The sequence below is a fragment of the Babylonia areolata genome, chromosome 32 (assembly GCF_041734735.1).
Source record: "Babylonia areolata isolate BAREFJ2019XMU chromosome 32, ASM4173473v1, whole genome shotgun sequence".
Taxonomy (NCBI): Eukaryota; Metazoa; Mollusca; class Gastropoda; order Neogastropoda; family Buccinidae; genus Babylonia; species Babylonia areolata.
In genome coordinates this window covers 13840680-13857614 of record NC_134907.1, presented here as the reverse complement: position 1 = coordinate 13857614, position 16935 = coordinate 13840680, and the positions used below count along the sequence as shown (strand labels likewise).

The 16935-nt window shown below is 41.4% G+C and overlaps 1 protein-coding gene across 2 annotated transcripts in view; it reads left to right on the top strand.

Moving 5' to 3' along the window:
• Positions 1-16509, top strand: part of LOC143276558 (uncharacterized) — a 39399-nt gene extending 22890 nt beyond the window's left edge. For both annotated transcript variants that reach the window (XM_076581139.1, XM_076581138.1), the window contains exons 6-15: positions 198-266; positions 3026-3121; positions 4761-4887; positions 6201-6275; positions 8483-8613; positions 9756-9816; positions 10453-10497; positions 11829-11885; positions 13943-14155; positions 15839-16509. In XM_076581139.1, the coding sequence (XP_076437254.1) occupies positions 198-266; positions 3026-3121; positions 4761-4887; positions 6201-6275; positions 8483-8613; positions 9756-9816; positions 10453-10497; positions 11829-11885; positions 13943-14155; positions 15839-15946 (982 nt within the window). In that variant the 3' untranslated portion in view covers positions 15947-16509. The remainder of the gene's footprint in view (positions 1-197; positions 267-3025; positions 3122-4760; positions 4888-6200; positions 6276-8482; positions 8614-9755; positions 9817-10452; positions 10498-11828; positions 11886-13942; positions 14156-15838) is intronic.
• Positions 16510-16935: the final 426 nt, after the last annotated feature.

Below are 16935 nucleotides of genomic sequence, written 5' to 3'. Positions count from 1 at the left end.
TCTTTTTTCTTTTTCTTCTTTCCCCATTTTCCTGTATTCCTTTGCATCTCCGTGTTTTCTAAGTTCCTGTCTTCTTTTTCTTCTCTTTCTTTCATTCTGTCTTTTCTCACTTCTCTTTCTCTCTGTGCCATGTATCCATACATCTTTTTTTTTTAATTTCTTTTTTGTAATTCAAATGTTCCTGTTTTTTCTTTCAGTATATTTGCTGAGCAATGCAAAAATATAGAGGCCTTGAATCTGAACAACTGTAAAAAGATCACTGATGCGTAAGTATGGGTTGTTTTTTTCTGGAAATTTACAGTTCAGTAGTTTTAAATATGTATGCTCTGACTGATTATGAATTAATTGTATTGAAAGAGTGCCATCTATGATAACAGATTTATCTATGTTATTTGACATTATGTGAGAAAACACTAGAATTTATTTCAGTTTTCATTTTAAACGTGAGAAGTTCGTTTTCATGTGTGGTTTTTTGTATGCAATTTCCGTCAGATTTTGGTAATTTCCTTAATTCAGGTAGTATATTTCATAAAGATACGCTTTGAGATTTGTAGATTTTTGCAACTTGTTTTCAGTGTTGTCATGATATATATATATATATATATATATATATATATATATATATATATATATATATATATATATATATATGTATGTGTGTGTGTGTGTGTGCTTTAAGAGCAGAACATTGTGTCTTTGTGGAAAGGTGTTCAATGAAATATTTATAACTCTTATGATCTGTCAGTTTGCTCAGAGCAACAGTTGTTGCGATTGGTCTGTGCTGAAGTGTATTATGAAGAACTGTGGGCAGGCATCATCATCTGTAAAATACAGGAAATAGGAATCCTAGACTTTTATAGATTGATGTAGGGTAGTGGGGTGAGTGGGGGGTTGCTTGATTTTAGAGGACAGATGTGAAATACAAATCAAATACTTGTCAATTAGTAGGGGAGGGGGGTGGTGGAGGGGGGGGGGAGGGTTGAGGGGGGATTGTAAAAGACAGAAAATACAAAACGATAGATACTTCAGTGTGGAGCAGGGGCCATGATTGAAGTGTCGCATACATGTCATCTCGTCAGATCTCACAGGAGAGCCATCATAGAATACAAGTAAGCAGGGAGCACTATCAGAAATGTATAAGAAATTTTTTTTTGCTTCAAGCAGTCAGGATACTGGCCAAACATGCATGGTCATAGGGTTGCACACAGCAAGGGGAGTAACTCAGTTGTTACCTTTTATACCTGTGTGAAGATATCCAACCTTCATTTCAAGGACTGGACAGAGTATATTTGTATTTTGTATTTGTATTTCTTTTTATCACAGTATATTTCTCTGGGTGAAATTCAGGCTGCAGTCCCCAGGGAGACCGCATCGCTACACTACAGCACCATCTAATTTTTTTGTATTATTTCCTGCATGCAGTTTTATTTCTTTTTCCTATCGAAGTGGATTTTTCTACAGAATTTTGCCAGGAACAACCCTTGTTGCCGTGGGTTCTTTTACGTGCGCTAAGTGCATGCTGCACATCGGTTTATCGTCTCATCCGAATGACTAGTGTCCAGACCACCACTCAAGGTCTAGTGGAGGCGGAGAAAATATCGGTGGCTGAGCCTTAATTCGAACCAGTGCGCTCAGATTCTCTCGCTTCCTAGGCAAATGCATTACCTCTAGGCCATCACTCCATGCTATAATGCTATGGGTTGATATTTAGATATTTTGTAATTGTTCCTGTACACTGAGTTGATATCCAAACATCTGATTATTGTTATGCAAGTTTGACTTGAAAATTGAACTGAGTATCTAGTCGTTCGGATGAGAGGATAAATCGAGGTCCCATGTGTGGCACGTACTTGTCGCACTGATAATAACCCGTGGCATCCTCTGGCACAATTCTGCACTCTGATAAGTACACAAGTAGATATGCATGCACTCAAGGCCTGACAAATGCGTTGGACTGTGCTGCTAGCCAGGCATCTGCCTAGCAGATATTGTGTAGCATGTATGGATTTGTCCGGACACAGTGACACCTGCTTGAGAAATTGGAACTGAAACTGTGGAAGGTAGTTCCCATTATTTGCGGTTTATGCATACGTATGAATGCGAAGACTGTTTTAATGAGACGAATTTTTACACCACAGCACTGCTGGTGTGCAGAGCACAATGAGTTGAGTAAAGCAGCCATAAACTTTTCGTTATTACAAAAATTCATATACCAACCCTTGCCAGCTGTGCCATTATTGACACTTTTCAGTTTCAGTTTCAATTTCTCAAGAAGGCGTCATTGCGTTAGGACAAATCCATGTATGCTACACCACATCGGCTAAGCAGATGCCTGACCAGCAGCATAACCAAACGCGCTTAGTCAGGCCTTGAGTGCTTGCATATATATTTGTGTACTGAGTGGATTTCTTCTGCAGATTTTTTGCCAGAAGACAACACTCTCGTTGCCATGGGTTCTTATTGAGTGCACCAAGTACGTGCTGCACACAGGACCTTTGTTTATTGTCACATCCGAATGGCTAAACGCTCAGTTCGATTTTCCTGTGAAACTTGGGGAGAAAGGACGAGAGCTGGATTTGAACCCAGACCCTCACGGGTTCTGGCAGACGAGTGTCTTAACCACTCTGCCACCTTCCTCACGAAAGAAACGCTGTGCGTCGGCCGGGAATCGAACTCAGGGTAATCCGCATGGCACACGAGTATTCTTCCACTAGACCACCGATGCTTCCCTTATCATTAACTCTCTCCATACGAACAGCGAAAGAGACGACGTTAACAGCGTTTCACCCCAATTGCCATCATCAAAATATTGCAAGAGGAAGGCTCTTATACTGAAGAGGTGAATGTTGACAAAGAATACCACATTTCTTACGACGGAAGCTAAAGGTTGGGTCATTCAGACACCCACTGGACATCCGAGGGGTCTGTGTAGAGGAGAAGAGAGGACTGGCCGTACTGAGTGAGTTAATGCTTAGCATGTTGGCTTTTCATCCAGCCCATGCAGAACCCCTTTCTCTTGTTTCAGGACGTGTGAGAGCTTAGGTCGTCACAGTCACCGGTTGAGAAAGCTGGACGTCAGCTCCTGTCCCAACCTAACGGACAACGCTCTGCGATCTATCAGGTAGGTAGGGCTTGTGTTTACTGGTGTTTTGTAGGTGTGTGGTGTGATTGGGTTTTTGGGGGGGGGGGTTGGCGTGTGTGTGTGTGTGTGTGTGTATTTTTTGTTGATGTAATTGCTCTGTCATCATCACAGTTACCTGATCCAGTGGTATTTCTCCTTTCTCTCATAAAAATCTGTGTAACAGGTCAGTACTGTAGCTCTCTCTCTCTTTCTTTCACTCTCTCTCTCTCTCTCTCTCTCTCTCTCTCTCTCTCTCTCTCTCTCCCTCTCTCTCTCTTTATTTCTGTCTGTCTGGGTTGTTTGGTTGCTTTTTTTTCTCTCTCTCTTTCTCTTTCTTTCTCTTACTTTCTGTGTCTGTCTCTCTCACTTATTCTCTCTTTTCCCCCTATCCCTATCTCTCCTTCGCTCGCTCTCTCTCTCTTTCTGTCTCTCTCTCTCTCTCTCTCTCTCTCCCACCACTCTTTCTCTTCTCTCACTCTCTCTCTCTATCTCTGTGTGTGTGTGTGTGTGTCTCTCTCTCTCTCTCTGTCTGTCTGTCACTCATTCTTTCAGCTTCACCATCACTCTCCATGTCTCTGTCTCTCTCACTCTCAGTCTCTGTCTGTCTCTTTCTACCCCCCACACCCCCTCTTTCTCTCTCTCTCTCCTTAGCTCTCTCACTGGCAATCTGCTCTCTTTAACGTTGGTCTAATTTGCAGTCTTGATGTTCAGAGAGACAGTACTGTTTCTTTTGATTATTAAAATGGTAAAAACAAAAACAAATGTATCTTGGACACCAACAGTGACAATTGCAACATTCATCGCCCCGTGTTCTTCTCCTTCCTCTTCTTCTGGGCTGCAACTCCCACGCCCACCCGTATGCACACGAGTGGGATTTTACGTGTATGACCGTTTTTACCCCGCCATGTGGGCAGCCATACTCTGCTTTCGGGGGTGTGCATGCTGGGTATGTTCTTGTTTCCATAACCCACCGAACGCTGACATAGATTACAGGATCTTTAACGTGCATATTTGATCTTCTGCTTGCATATACACACGAAGGGGGTTCAGGCACTAGCAGGTCTGCACATATGTTGACCTGGGAGATCGGAAAAATCTCCACCCTTAACCCACCAGGCGCCGTCACCGTGATTCGAACCCGGGACCCTCAGATTGAAAGTCCAACGCTTTAACCACTTGGCTATTGCGCCCGTCATCGCCCCTTGTTCATATTTGGGGGCTGTATGACCTTCAATGAATAAACGGTCTGATTGCTGCATTACAACTGGTTTCATTATCATTAATATTATCTTATCATTATTGTTTTTTGGGTTTTTTTTACTGCTATTACAAGTGTCTTAGTTATTGAAATTATCACCACTACTACTATCACTATTGTCAACATTGATTGATTGAATGATTGATCAAGTAGTTAATAAATCCTTTCTTTTTCTTTTTAATTTTATTTATTTGGTGTTTTTTTTATCTATCTTTTTTCTTCTCATAATGCTCAGTGGATGTTACTGTTTGTTCATACTGTTTTCTGTATATTGTATACATGTCTCTGCAAATTTTTTTTTTTTTTTTTTAAGTTAGAATAGAAAAAAAAGAAAGAAAAAGGTCTGACTCTGCTGGTACTAACGTGTGTATGTGTGAACAGCACTGGGTGTAAATACCTGGAGCACATTGACATATCATGGTGTGTGCGGATGACGGACGATGCCATTGACATCCTCTCCAAGTCCTGCAATCGCATCGCCGTCTTCATCTGCAGGGGACTGGAGGAGGTCAGTCTGCGCTGTTCTTTTTCGGTTTCCTTTTTTTGGGGGGGAGGTGGGTGGGGGGGGGGGGGGGGTCTTTTTTAACCCTCCCCTGTCTTGGACAGTTATAGTTCTATAACATGAAGGAAAATGTATTCATAGACAGGATGTCAGTCTTTGCTGTTTTTTTTTTTTTTTTTTTTTTTTCTTTCTTTTTTTTTTTTCCTCCCCCCCCCCCCCCCCCCTTTTCATTTAAATAACATGAAGGAACATATTTAATCAACTTGAACGAACATCGAAGAAGACAGGTTATGGAATACAGCAGCAGTCACTGATGAAGTTTAAGAGCAATAACAATGATAATTATCATGATAATAATAATAATGATAATGTTAATTAGTATTATTATTATTATGATAATGATGATAATACTGACAATGATGATAGTAATAACTCCTACTAAACAACAACCCTAAATACATATATAATGATAATAATAATGATGATAATGATAATATGATAATAGTAATAACAACAATAAAATGATAATAATAATGATGATGATGATAATATAATAATAGTAATAACAACAATAAAATGATAATAATAATAATAGTGATGGTGATGATAATGATAATATAATAATAGTAATAACAACAATAATTATGATAATAGCAACAGTTACAGTGTTAGTAAAGAGAAGGAGATGGCAGTCCGCTTTTCTTTCTTTCTTTTCTTTCTTTTTCTTTTCTTTTTCTTGTCTGTCTTTCTTTTCTTTCTTTCCTTCTGTCCTGTCTTTTTGCCTTGTTGGGCCACTGCTCACTTGTTCACTCGTAGACAAGTGCATTTTTGCTTGTTTGACCATTTTTACCTCTCCAGCTTTCTGGGGTGTGCGGAAAGGAGGCCTCTTTTCTTGGTTTTAGCTGAGAGTTAAAGTGTATCTTGTATGTCTGCTTGTATATCTGTATGTATATGCATGTATGTATATATATATATATATATATGTATGTATGTATGCAGAAATTTTGAGTGCAGCATGCAGAGCTAAACAGAATGCTAAACAGTGTGTTTTATTGTGTTGCTGGTGTTTGTGTGTATGTGTACATAATTATGTGTGTTGCTGTGTTTGTGTGAGTATGTGTGTGTGTGTGTGTGTAGAATTGGAATCATTTATTGTTCATGGAAACCATAAATAAAAGTTTATACATATGTATGTTTGTGTGTGTGTGTGTGTGTGTTGTGCCTGTCTGTGTGTGTAGAGTCAGATTCATATTATATTTCATGAAAGCCATGAATAAAGGTTTCTGTGTGTGCGCGCATGGATGTGCGTGTATGAACAGGTGACAGATCATGGCATAGAACAGTTGGCCATCAACTGCCCCAACCTGAAAAAGCTCAACGTACAAGGCTGTCAAGTGAGTATATGTGTTTGTGTGTATGTGTGTGCGTGTCTGTGTGTGTCTGAAAAAATGTGGTACAGTTTGGAGTCTTATTCTAGAACATCAGTTTCTGTGACTGAAAGTACTCCTAGGTACCTCCCTTACTTATAGGAGTATTTTGCAATGACATAGAATTATTGTGTGTTGAAAGAAAACGAAAATTTCACTTCCAAAACTTCAGTAAATGAGATGGGGAAAAGGAGAGAATGGAGATAGAAACAGTGGGAGGAGGGGGAGACGTCACTGATTGTTGAAGTGTAGTGCAAAAGCTGGAAGAGAAAAACGGTAGCAGCATTGATTGATTGATTGATATAGCACCTATCGTCGGTTGGAGACCAAGCTCTAAGCACTTTACAAACACAGAGTCATTTACACAACAGGCTGTCTACCTGGGTAGAGCCAACTGACGGCTGCCATTGGGCGCTCATCATTCGTTTCCTGTGTCACTCAGATTTCAGGCATGCACACCTACACACTCAGACAAACATGTAACATATAACATTTTATGTGTATGACTGTTTTGTTTATTTACCCCCACCATGTAGGCAGCCATACTCTGTTTTGGGGGTTTGTGCATGCTGGGTATGTTCTTGTTTCCATAACCCACTGAACACTGACATGGATTACAGGATCTTTAACGTGCATATTTGATCTTCTGCGTGTGTATACACATGAAGGGGGTTCAGGCACTGGCAGGTCTGCACATATGTTGACCTGAGAGATAGGAAAAATCTCCACCCTTTACCCACCAGGCGCCACCGAGATTCGAACCGGGGACCCTCAGATTGAAAGTCCAACACTTTAACCACTCGGCTATTGGGCCCAATGATGGTAGGGATATTGTTGATAATAATCGAAGGTGATAGAAATGTATATGACATTGATGTTCATAACACTGATGTCAGTACTGATGACGATGATGATACCAGTGATCACGACAGTGGTGATGATGGTGATGATGACGACTTTGAGTGCAAATACTTAATGATGACTACGATGATGATGATGACTGTAATAACACTGACAACGATGATGATGATGCTAAAAACTGACAACCAAGTCAAAGATGATTAGAATGATACTAACTAATGCTAATCCTGATGATGATAACGATGGTGATTAAGATAACACTAATGACAGTGATGATGATGCTAATACTGACAACCATGACGATGATTAGTATGATACTAACTAGTGCTAATGCTGATGACGATGACAGTGCTAAATAAGATGATGATAACACTAGTGATAATGATATTGATGATGAAACTAACACTAGCAACCACAATGATGATTAGAAAGATACTAACTAATGCTAACACTGATGACAGTGATGATGATGATTAACATGATGATAACACTGATGAAACAATGATGACAGTGATGATGCTTATTCTGACAACGACGACAGCAACAATGATGCTGGCACTAATGATAACAGTGATGACGATGATGATTAACATGATGATAACAATGATGACAATGACGATGCTAACAATGACAATGATGACAGCGACAATGATGTTAGCACTAACGATAGCAGTGATGATGATGATAATTAACCTTATGATAACAGTAATGATAATGATGACAATGATACTAACACTGATAGCGACAAAAACAATAATGCTAGCACTGTCGATAACAGTGATGTCGATATTGATGATCAGCACTCTATGCTACAAATGTATTCACAAATCAGCCCCTTCCTATCTCTGTGGCTGCCTTCACCTCTACACTCCATCTCACTCACTACGATCAGCTTCGGATCCACTCCACTTACGCATACCCAGATTCAAACTCTCTACTGTTGGCCACAATTCTTTCTCTGTCTCTGGACCTTGCAGTTGGAATGAACTTCCTCTTTCGCTTCGTCAGGTCTCCACACTCAGCTCTTTCAAGTCTGGCCTTAAAACCCACCTCTTCCCAAAATAGCCTCCCTTCCCTGCCTCTTCCTTGTCTTTAGTTTCTCCAGTTTTAGAGTTATGCGTGCGTGAGAATGACTGGTGCGAAAGCGCTTAGATTTGTCTATGCACAAGATTCAGCGCTATATAAGTACCATTATTATTATTATTATTATTATTATTATTATGACAATGCTAACACTGACAGTGACGACAACGACAGTGATGATAACCGTGATGCCGATGTTAGTTAACGATGATGATGTTGCACACCGACAGAACGTGGGAGACGAAGCAATAACGGCAGTGAGTAACCACTGTCAGGACCTCATCTCCCTGTGTGTGTCCAACTGCACACGCATCACCGACGCCGCGTTACAGGCCCTGGGCAACGGCTGTCACCAGCTGAGGTGGGCACATCATGCTGTACAATGATAATGATGACAGAATAGAATAGAATGTGTCTTTATTACCAAGGGTACCAGGGGTCTCGAGGAATATTTGGGGGAGGGGATAGTGCATAAACAGGTAGCAAACGTAAATTGAAAATCATATACAAACACAGATAGAGAAGAATTTTGGACACGTACATGTGCATATGAATTTAAGAAGTTGTGCGTGCACACTCACACTCATACGCATACACACTCTCTCTCTCTCTCTCTCTCTCTCTCTCTCTCTCTCTCTCTCTCTCTCTCATACATACACCTGTTTGAATATAAGCCACACATTACATATGGACGGTGCTGATGACTAGATCTGCAGGAAAACGGTTTTTGATTGTACAATTCTCTTTAATCATACTGGATTTGTTCAAGAGACGAGGCATTGACTGCTTTGGGGTAAAAGCAATTGGTGAAGCATTTAGTTTTGATTTCTTACACTTCTGTACTGACAACCCGAAGGGAGCATCTCAAAAATCCCTAAACATGGATGTGATTTGTCCTGGCTGATTGATTTTGCTCATTGAGTAGCCGCTTATGTATGTCATTTAGAGAAGGTAGATGAGCTCTGTTAATCCAAACAGGCAGAATCCAGGTTTCGTTGGGTCCTTACCAGTCATTACAAGCGCTGACATTTTGAAATTCCAAGGTAAGGCCTTTCAGGTGTATGCATTTACACCAAAGTTTTCACGATTCCTTACACCACAGCAAAAAATCACCAGGGTTAATTTGTCCCATTTGACAAATCACTGCAGCAGTGCAGCCCATCCCCCTTACTGTTCAAGTCATCAGTATATCGTCATGAATTTCAATGTCTTTGATTATAATGTTATTTACATCTGTTACGGAATCTCATGAAGAAACTTTCCATTCGACCCATGACACATTTGCAATGCCCGGTGTAGCTGCGATTGTTATGCTACCCCATGAAGAAAACGTGGAAAAATTTTTACTTAGTGAAACAGCTATTGCATTCCATTGTCCGGAACGCTACCTTATGTCAGGAACGCTATAGCGTTGCATCGTACAGAGTGAGTTAAGTCCCTAGGGACTCTGCTTTCAGGCAGTGGTGAACAGGGTTCATGTGCGTGGTGTGCTGTGTGTTTCAGGACGCTAGAGGTGTCTGGGTGTAACCATCTGACAGACAATGGCTTTCAGTGTCTCACAAGAGTGAGTTTTTTTTTGTCGTGGAGTTTTGTCTGTTGGTTTATCTGTTGCTCTGTCTGTCTCTCAGTCTCTGTTGGTCTGTTTTATGCATGCACACAGACACAGATGCACACACACACACACACACACACACACACACACACACACACACACACAAAACATCCATTTCACGTCAGATATCACTTGATAGTGAAAAAACGTTCAGCTGAATCACTAACACACATGCACGCATGCACACACCGGTCCATGCACAAGTTAACTCACAAAATCTTCATATCTTACTGTTTGTTATTTGTATTTTATCTTTAACAAGATGTCATGTCCATATTTTTGTGATGATCTTTTCCCATTGTGGGTTGGTGATTTTTTTTTCTTAATATTTTTTTTTTTTTTTTTTATTTTTTTCTCTCAAGGCCTGACTAAGTGCGTCTGCTTGGCAGATGTGGTGTAGCGTATATGGATTTGACCGAATGCAGTGTCGCCTCCTTGAGCTACTGATGGTGATACTGATTGTGATATATTTAGTTCTGTTTGTTTGCATTCATGTCTACACATCTATGTATTTTTGTGTTTGATTCCATTTCCTGGTAGGTTTATGAAAACTGAATTACAGATATTTATTGAATTGTTTATTTTCAGAATTGCCATGAACTGCAAAACATGGACTTGGAAGAATGTATACAGGTATGGTTCTTTTTTTTTTGCCTTTTCCCACTTCTAACATTATAGTGGAGTGATGGCCTAGAGGTAACGCGCTCGCCTTGGAAGCGAGAGAATCTGAGTGCGCTGGTTCGAATCACGGTTCAGCCGCCGATATTTTCTCCCCCTCCACTAGACCTTGAGTGGTGGTCTGGACGCTAGTCATTCAGATGAGACGATAAACCAACGTCCCGTGTGCAGCATGCATTTAGCGCACGTAAAAGAACCCACGGCAACAAAAGGGTTGTTCCTGGCAAAATTCTGTAGAAAAATCCACTTCGATAGGAAAAACAAATAAAACTACACGCAGGAAAAAATACAAAAAAATGGGTGGCGCTGTAGTGTAGCGATGCACTCTCCCTGGGGAGAGCAGCCCGAATTTTACACAGAGAAATCTGTTGTGATAAAAATAAATACAAATACAAATTATAATTCATTTATTGATATTTGATTTCTAAACTGATGAATCCATGGAATGTTTGATGTGAAACATAAGAATTGTAACCTGACTTGCTCTGTTTGAGTAAGATTGACTTAATTTGTTCCTGTTCAGTGTTGCTTAGGCCTACCCTTCAGTCTGCACAGCTATGAATCAAACTGAAGAGAAACCCCAGACAGGTGCAGTAGACAAGTGGTTAAAGTATTGGACTTTGAGGGTCCGGGGTTTGATCCTGCGTTGGTGAAATAACCCTCTACCATTTCGTTCTGCCGCACCACACTGGTAGGAGATTGTTGCCTTTTATTTATAACCCCCGCAGCCTGCTGTTGACCCGGTGACATTATTTTTGTATCAAGTATATGTATTTGATTGCTTTTCCATGAGGGAGCAGTGGAGAACGCAAAATGTACCCACCTGTCGTGACAAAATGTAAGGGGTGTGTCATTTGTGTGTGTGTGTGTGTCCACAGTTGTTTTTTTTGTTTCTTTTCAAACAAAATGTACCTGCCTGTCATGACCAAATATCAGGGGTGTGTCCTGTGTGTGTGTGTCCACAGGTAACAGATCTAACAGTATTATCAATTGAGGCTAGATTTGTGAGTGTGCGAATTGTAACAGAGGGACAGAGAATAATTTTTTTTAATTTTTATTATGAACATGCTGTACCTGCCTGTCGTGACAAAATGTCAAGGGTGCATCTTGTGTGTGTGTGTCCACAGATAACAGACCTGACAATATTATCAGTTGACACTAAATTTGTGAGTGTGTGAAATGTAACAGAGGGACAGAGAATTTTTTTTTTTTTTTTGAATATAATGTATGTACCTGTCGTGACAAAATGTCAAGGGTGCATGTTGTGTGTGTGTGTGTGTCCACAGATAACAGACCTGACTCTCGCTCATCTTGCCTCCCATTGTCATCGGATATCGGCACTGGTGGGTGGTTCCTTGCTTTTCTGAGATTAAAGTGGTGTGTGTCTGTGTGTGTGTGTGTGTGTCTGTGTGTGTTATTTTTCTTCAAATCGTTCCACTGTAAAATCCTATTTAAAAAATTTAAACAGAGCAGTTTAAACTTGTGTTCTAGTTTGTCGATAAAGCACACAAGCACACACATTTATCCCATATCTTCAATACACATAGATGTTATCTCACTGTGAACCAGCCCCCAATGCCTTGTAAACCTGATTGGTTTCGAAGACAATATTAAAATCTGATTCTCCTGGCTCTCTAAAAACAGAGGTTGTCTCACTGCGAATGTATAATTGAAGACTGAGAAATGACGCTATCTCGCTGCGAATGTAAAATTGCAGACAGAACAGATGTTATCTCACTGCGAATGTAAAATTGAAGACTGAAAACGGGTGTTATCTCACTGTGAATGTAAAATTGAAGACTGAGAACAGAGTCTATCTCACTGCGAATGTAAAATTGAAGACTGAGAAATGATGCTATCTCACTGCGAATGTAAAATTGAAGACTGAGAAATGACGCTGTCTCACTGCGAATGTAAAATTGAAGACAGAACGGACATTATCTCACTGCGAATGTAAAATTGAAGACTGAGAACAGAATCTATCTCACTGCAAATGTAAAATTGAAGACAGAAATGACGCTATCTCACTGCGAATGTGAAATTGAAGACAGAACAGATGTTATCTCACTGCGAATGTAAAATTGAAGACAGAACGGACATTATCTCACTGCGAATGTAAAATTGAAGACTGAGAACAGAATCTATCTCACTGCAAATGTAAAATTGAAGACTGAGTAATGACGCTATCTCACTGCAAATGTAAAATTGAAGACTGAACAGACGTTATCTCACTGTGAATGTAAAATTGAAGACAGAACGGACATTATCTCACTGCGAATGTAAAATTGAAGACTGAGAACAGAATCTGTCTCACTGCGAATGTAAAATTGAAGACTGAGAACAGAATCTATCTCAGTGTGAATGTAAAATTGAAGACTGAGAGATGACGCTATCTCACTGCGAATGTGAAATTGAAGACTGAGAAACAGAGTCTATCTCACTGTGAATGTAAAATTGAAGACTGAGAAATGACGCTATCTCACTGCGAATGTAAAATTGAAGACCGAACAGACGTCTCACTGCGAATATAAAATTGAAGACTGAGAAATGATGCTATCTCACTGTGAATGTAAAATTGAAGACAGAACGGACATTATCTCACTGCGAATGTAAAATTGAAGACTGAGAACAGAATCTATCTCACTGCGAATGTAAAATTGAAGACTGAGAAATGACGCTATCTCACTGCGAATGTGAAATTGAAGACAGAACAGATGTTATCTCACTGCGAATGTAAAATTGAAGACAGAACGGACATTATCTCACTGCGAATGTAAAATTGAAGACAGAACGGACATTATCTCACTGTGTATGTAAAATTGAAGACAGAACGGACATTATCTCACTGTGTATGTAAAATTGAAGACAGAACGGACATTATCTCACTGTGTATGTAAAATTGAAGACAGAACGGACATTATCTCACTGCGAATGTGAAATTGAAGACAGAATGGACATTATCTCACTGCGAATGTAAAATTGAAGACAGAACAGATGTTATCTCACTGCGAATGTAAAATTGAAGACTGAGAACAGAATCTATCTCGCTGCGAATGTAAAATTGAAGACTGAGAAATGACGCTATCTCACTGCAAATGTAAAATTGAAGACAGAACAGACGTTATCTCACTGCGAATGTAAAATTGAAGACTGAAAACAGGTGTTATCTCACTGTGAATGTAAAATTGAAGACTGAGAAATGACGCTATCTCACTGCGAATGTAAAATTGAAGACAGAACAGACGTTATCTCACTGCGAATGTAAAATTGAAGACTGAGAACAGAGTCTATCTCACTGCGAATGTAAAATTGAAGACTGAGAACAGAATCTATCTCGCTGCGAATGTAAAATTGAAGACTGACTGACTGACTGCCCTCTCTCCTGGCTCTCACAAAACAGACGTTATCTCACTGCGAGCTGATCACGGACGAGGGGATCCGACACATCGGCACCAGCCCCTACGCCTGCGAGTACCTGACCATTCTGGAGCTGGACAACTGCCCCCTGGTGACGGACGTGGGGCTCGAACACCTGGTCACCTGCGCCGCCCTGCAGCGCATCGAGCTCTACGACTGTCAGCTCATCACCCGCGCCGGCATCCGCAGGCTGAGGGTGAGGATGAGGGTGGTGGTGGTGGAGAAGAGATTCAGAGGGTGGTGGTGGTGGAGAAGAGATTCAGAGGGTGGTGGTGGTGGAGAAGAGATTCAGAGGGTGGTGGTGGTGGAGAAGAGATTCAGAGGGTGGTGGTGGTGGAGAAAAAGAGATTCAGAGGGTGGTGGTGGTGGAGAAGAGATTCAGAGGGTGGTGGTGGGAGTGGAGAAGAGATTCAGAGGGTGGTGGAGAAGAGATTCAGAGGGTGGTCAGAGGGTGGTGGGAGTGAAGAGATTCAGAGGGTGGTGGGAGTGGAGAAGAGATTCAGAGGGTGGTGGAGAAGAGATTCAGAGGGTGGTGGTGGTGGAGAAGAGATTCAGAGGGTGGTGGTAGTGGAGAAGAGATTCAGAGGGTGGTGGATTCAGAGGGTGGTGGTAGTGGAGAAGAGATTCAGAGGGTGGTGGATTCAGAGGGTGGTGGTAGTGGAGAAGAGATTCAGAGGGTGGTGGTGAAGAGATTCAGAGGGTGGTGGTGGTGGAGAAGAGATTCAGAGGGTGGTGGTGGTGGAGAAGAGATTCAGAGGGTGGTGGTGGAGAGAGGAGAGAAGAGGAATGGGGGGTGGTTTGTGAGCCTTAACCCATTCAGCCCCCCCTGGGTAGTTCACAGCCTCGGCACTGGGCATCCTTGCCGCGTTGATGTGGAATATAAAATGCAGAAAAATGTACTGTTTTTCTTACAAATTGCGTGTGGACACATCTGGAAATATGGGACGCCAGAACAGTGCTGAGGTGCAGGGCTCAGTAAGCTGACTGATAGACTAGACTGACTAGCGGTATTGTCATCGTTGCTGCTGCTGTTGTTGGTTGGTTATTTTTGTTGTCGAACATTAAAAAAAAAGAAGTTTTTCTCAAGACCATTATTGATTATTATTACTATCATTGTTTATGCCGTTGTTGTTCCTCTTCTTCATCTTTCTTTTGATATTACTATCATTGTTGTTGGTTATTAGGTATACACGTCTATACGCATGCAGATGATCAAGTACGCAAGTTAAAGACCTGTAATCCATGTCACGGATGGGTTATGGAAACAAGAACATACCCATCATGCACACCCCCGAAAACAAACTATGGCTGCCTACATGGTGGGGTAAATAAACAAAAAGGTTATGCGTGTAAAATATTACATGTCTGTATGAGTGTGTATGTGTGCGTGACTGAAACCTGATTGAATGACACAGGAAACAAATGATGAGCACCCAATAGCATCCGTCAGTCGGCTCTGCCCAGGTAGGCAGCCTGTTGTGCAAATGACCCCGTGTTTTTAAAGCGCTTAGAGCCTGGTCTCCGACCGAGGATAGGCACAATAAAAGTATCCATATCACTCATTCATTCAGCATTGTAACCATCAGTTTTGTAGTAGCTGCTGTCAACCATTGCAGCAGCAACTGTTTTTGTTGTTGATGATGATGACGATGATGATAACGACCTCACTTTCTTTGTGTCTGTGGCCACATCATTTGTGCCATTGTTGTTACTCTTCTTCATATTTCTGTTGCGGTTACTGTCATTTGTTGTGATTTATTGTTAAGAGTTTTGCTCTAGCTGCTGTCATTTATTGCTGCTGCTTCAGTTTGTGTTGATGTGATGACGATGATGATGATGACAATGATGATGTTAACAACTTCCATCTGTGCGTGTTCAGAATCGGTTGCCCAACCTGCGCGTGCACGCCTACTTCGCCCCCGTCACCCCCCCGCCCAGTGTAGGGGGAAGCCGTCAGCGCTACTGCAAGTGTTGCGTCATTCTCTGACCGCTGCCCAAGGGACAGCACTCTTCTGTGGCCCAGCTCCTGACGGAGTGACGTCAGGGGCAAGGACAGTTCTTTTTGAACACGCAAATACTTTTTTTTTGGAGTTTGCCTGGTGTGTGTGTGTGTGAGTGTGTGTTTGAATAAGTGACTGTGTGAGAGAGTGTGTGTGTTTGTGTGTGAATAAGTGACTGTGTTAGAGAGAGAGAGAGAGGGAGAGAGAGTGTGTGTGTGTGTAGTTGAAAATGTGTTGAGTGATTTAGAAAGAGGATTGAGAATGTTTGAGAATGCGCATGTGTGTGTGCGTGTAAGTGAATGTGTGCATTGATTGCGAAAGATGGAGATAATTAGCACAGATATATATGCATGTGTGCGTGTGAATGTGTACTTGAGAGAGAGAGAGAGAGAAACTGCAAGTGTACATTAGAGAGAGAGAAAGAGGGAGAGATTTTTCGCTCTGTACGTACATGTATCGATTATGAAACTTCATTGCTATTCCCCTACCCCTCAACTAATATGATACGTTTTATTTGATTTACTTCCAGTGTGGGGCATTTGATTGGAAATATTAGCGAGGGGGGGAAAGGGGGTGGGGGGGGGCACCAGAGGAGGGATGGGTAGGGAAGGGGGAGGGGTCAGAGAGACAAAAGGGAATGGGGGAGGGAAGGGAGGTAACAGTCTTGATGAAACAAAGGAGGGAGATGGACTTGTGTTGGGGGTGGGGGGATGGAGGGGGTGTGGATGGGGGCTTCGATTTGCATATTTACATTTGAAGGGGTGGGGGGGTGGCGGAGGGGGGGGGGGTGCTTTGTGCAGTTGTACAGTTGTCTAAAACCTGACCATTGCCTTTATAGTTTTTGGTTTGTTTTTTTTTGCTCTCTTTTTTCAGTCGATTGTGTGTGTGCGTCTGTGTGTGTGTGTGCGTGTGTGTGTTTTTCTTTTTGTTCTTTTTTTTTTATGTCAGTGTAGTTTGAAACTTAGTAAGCGATGGG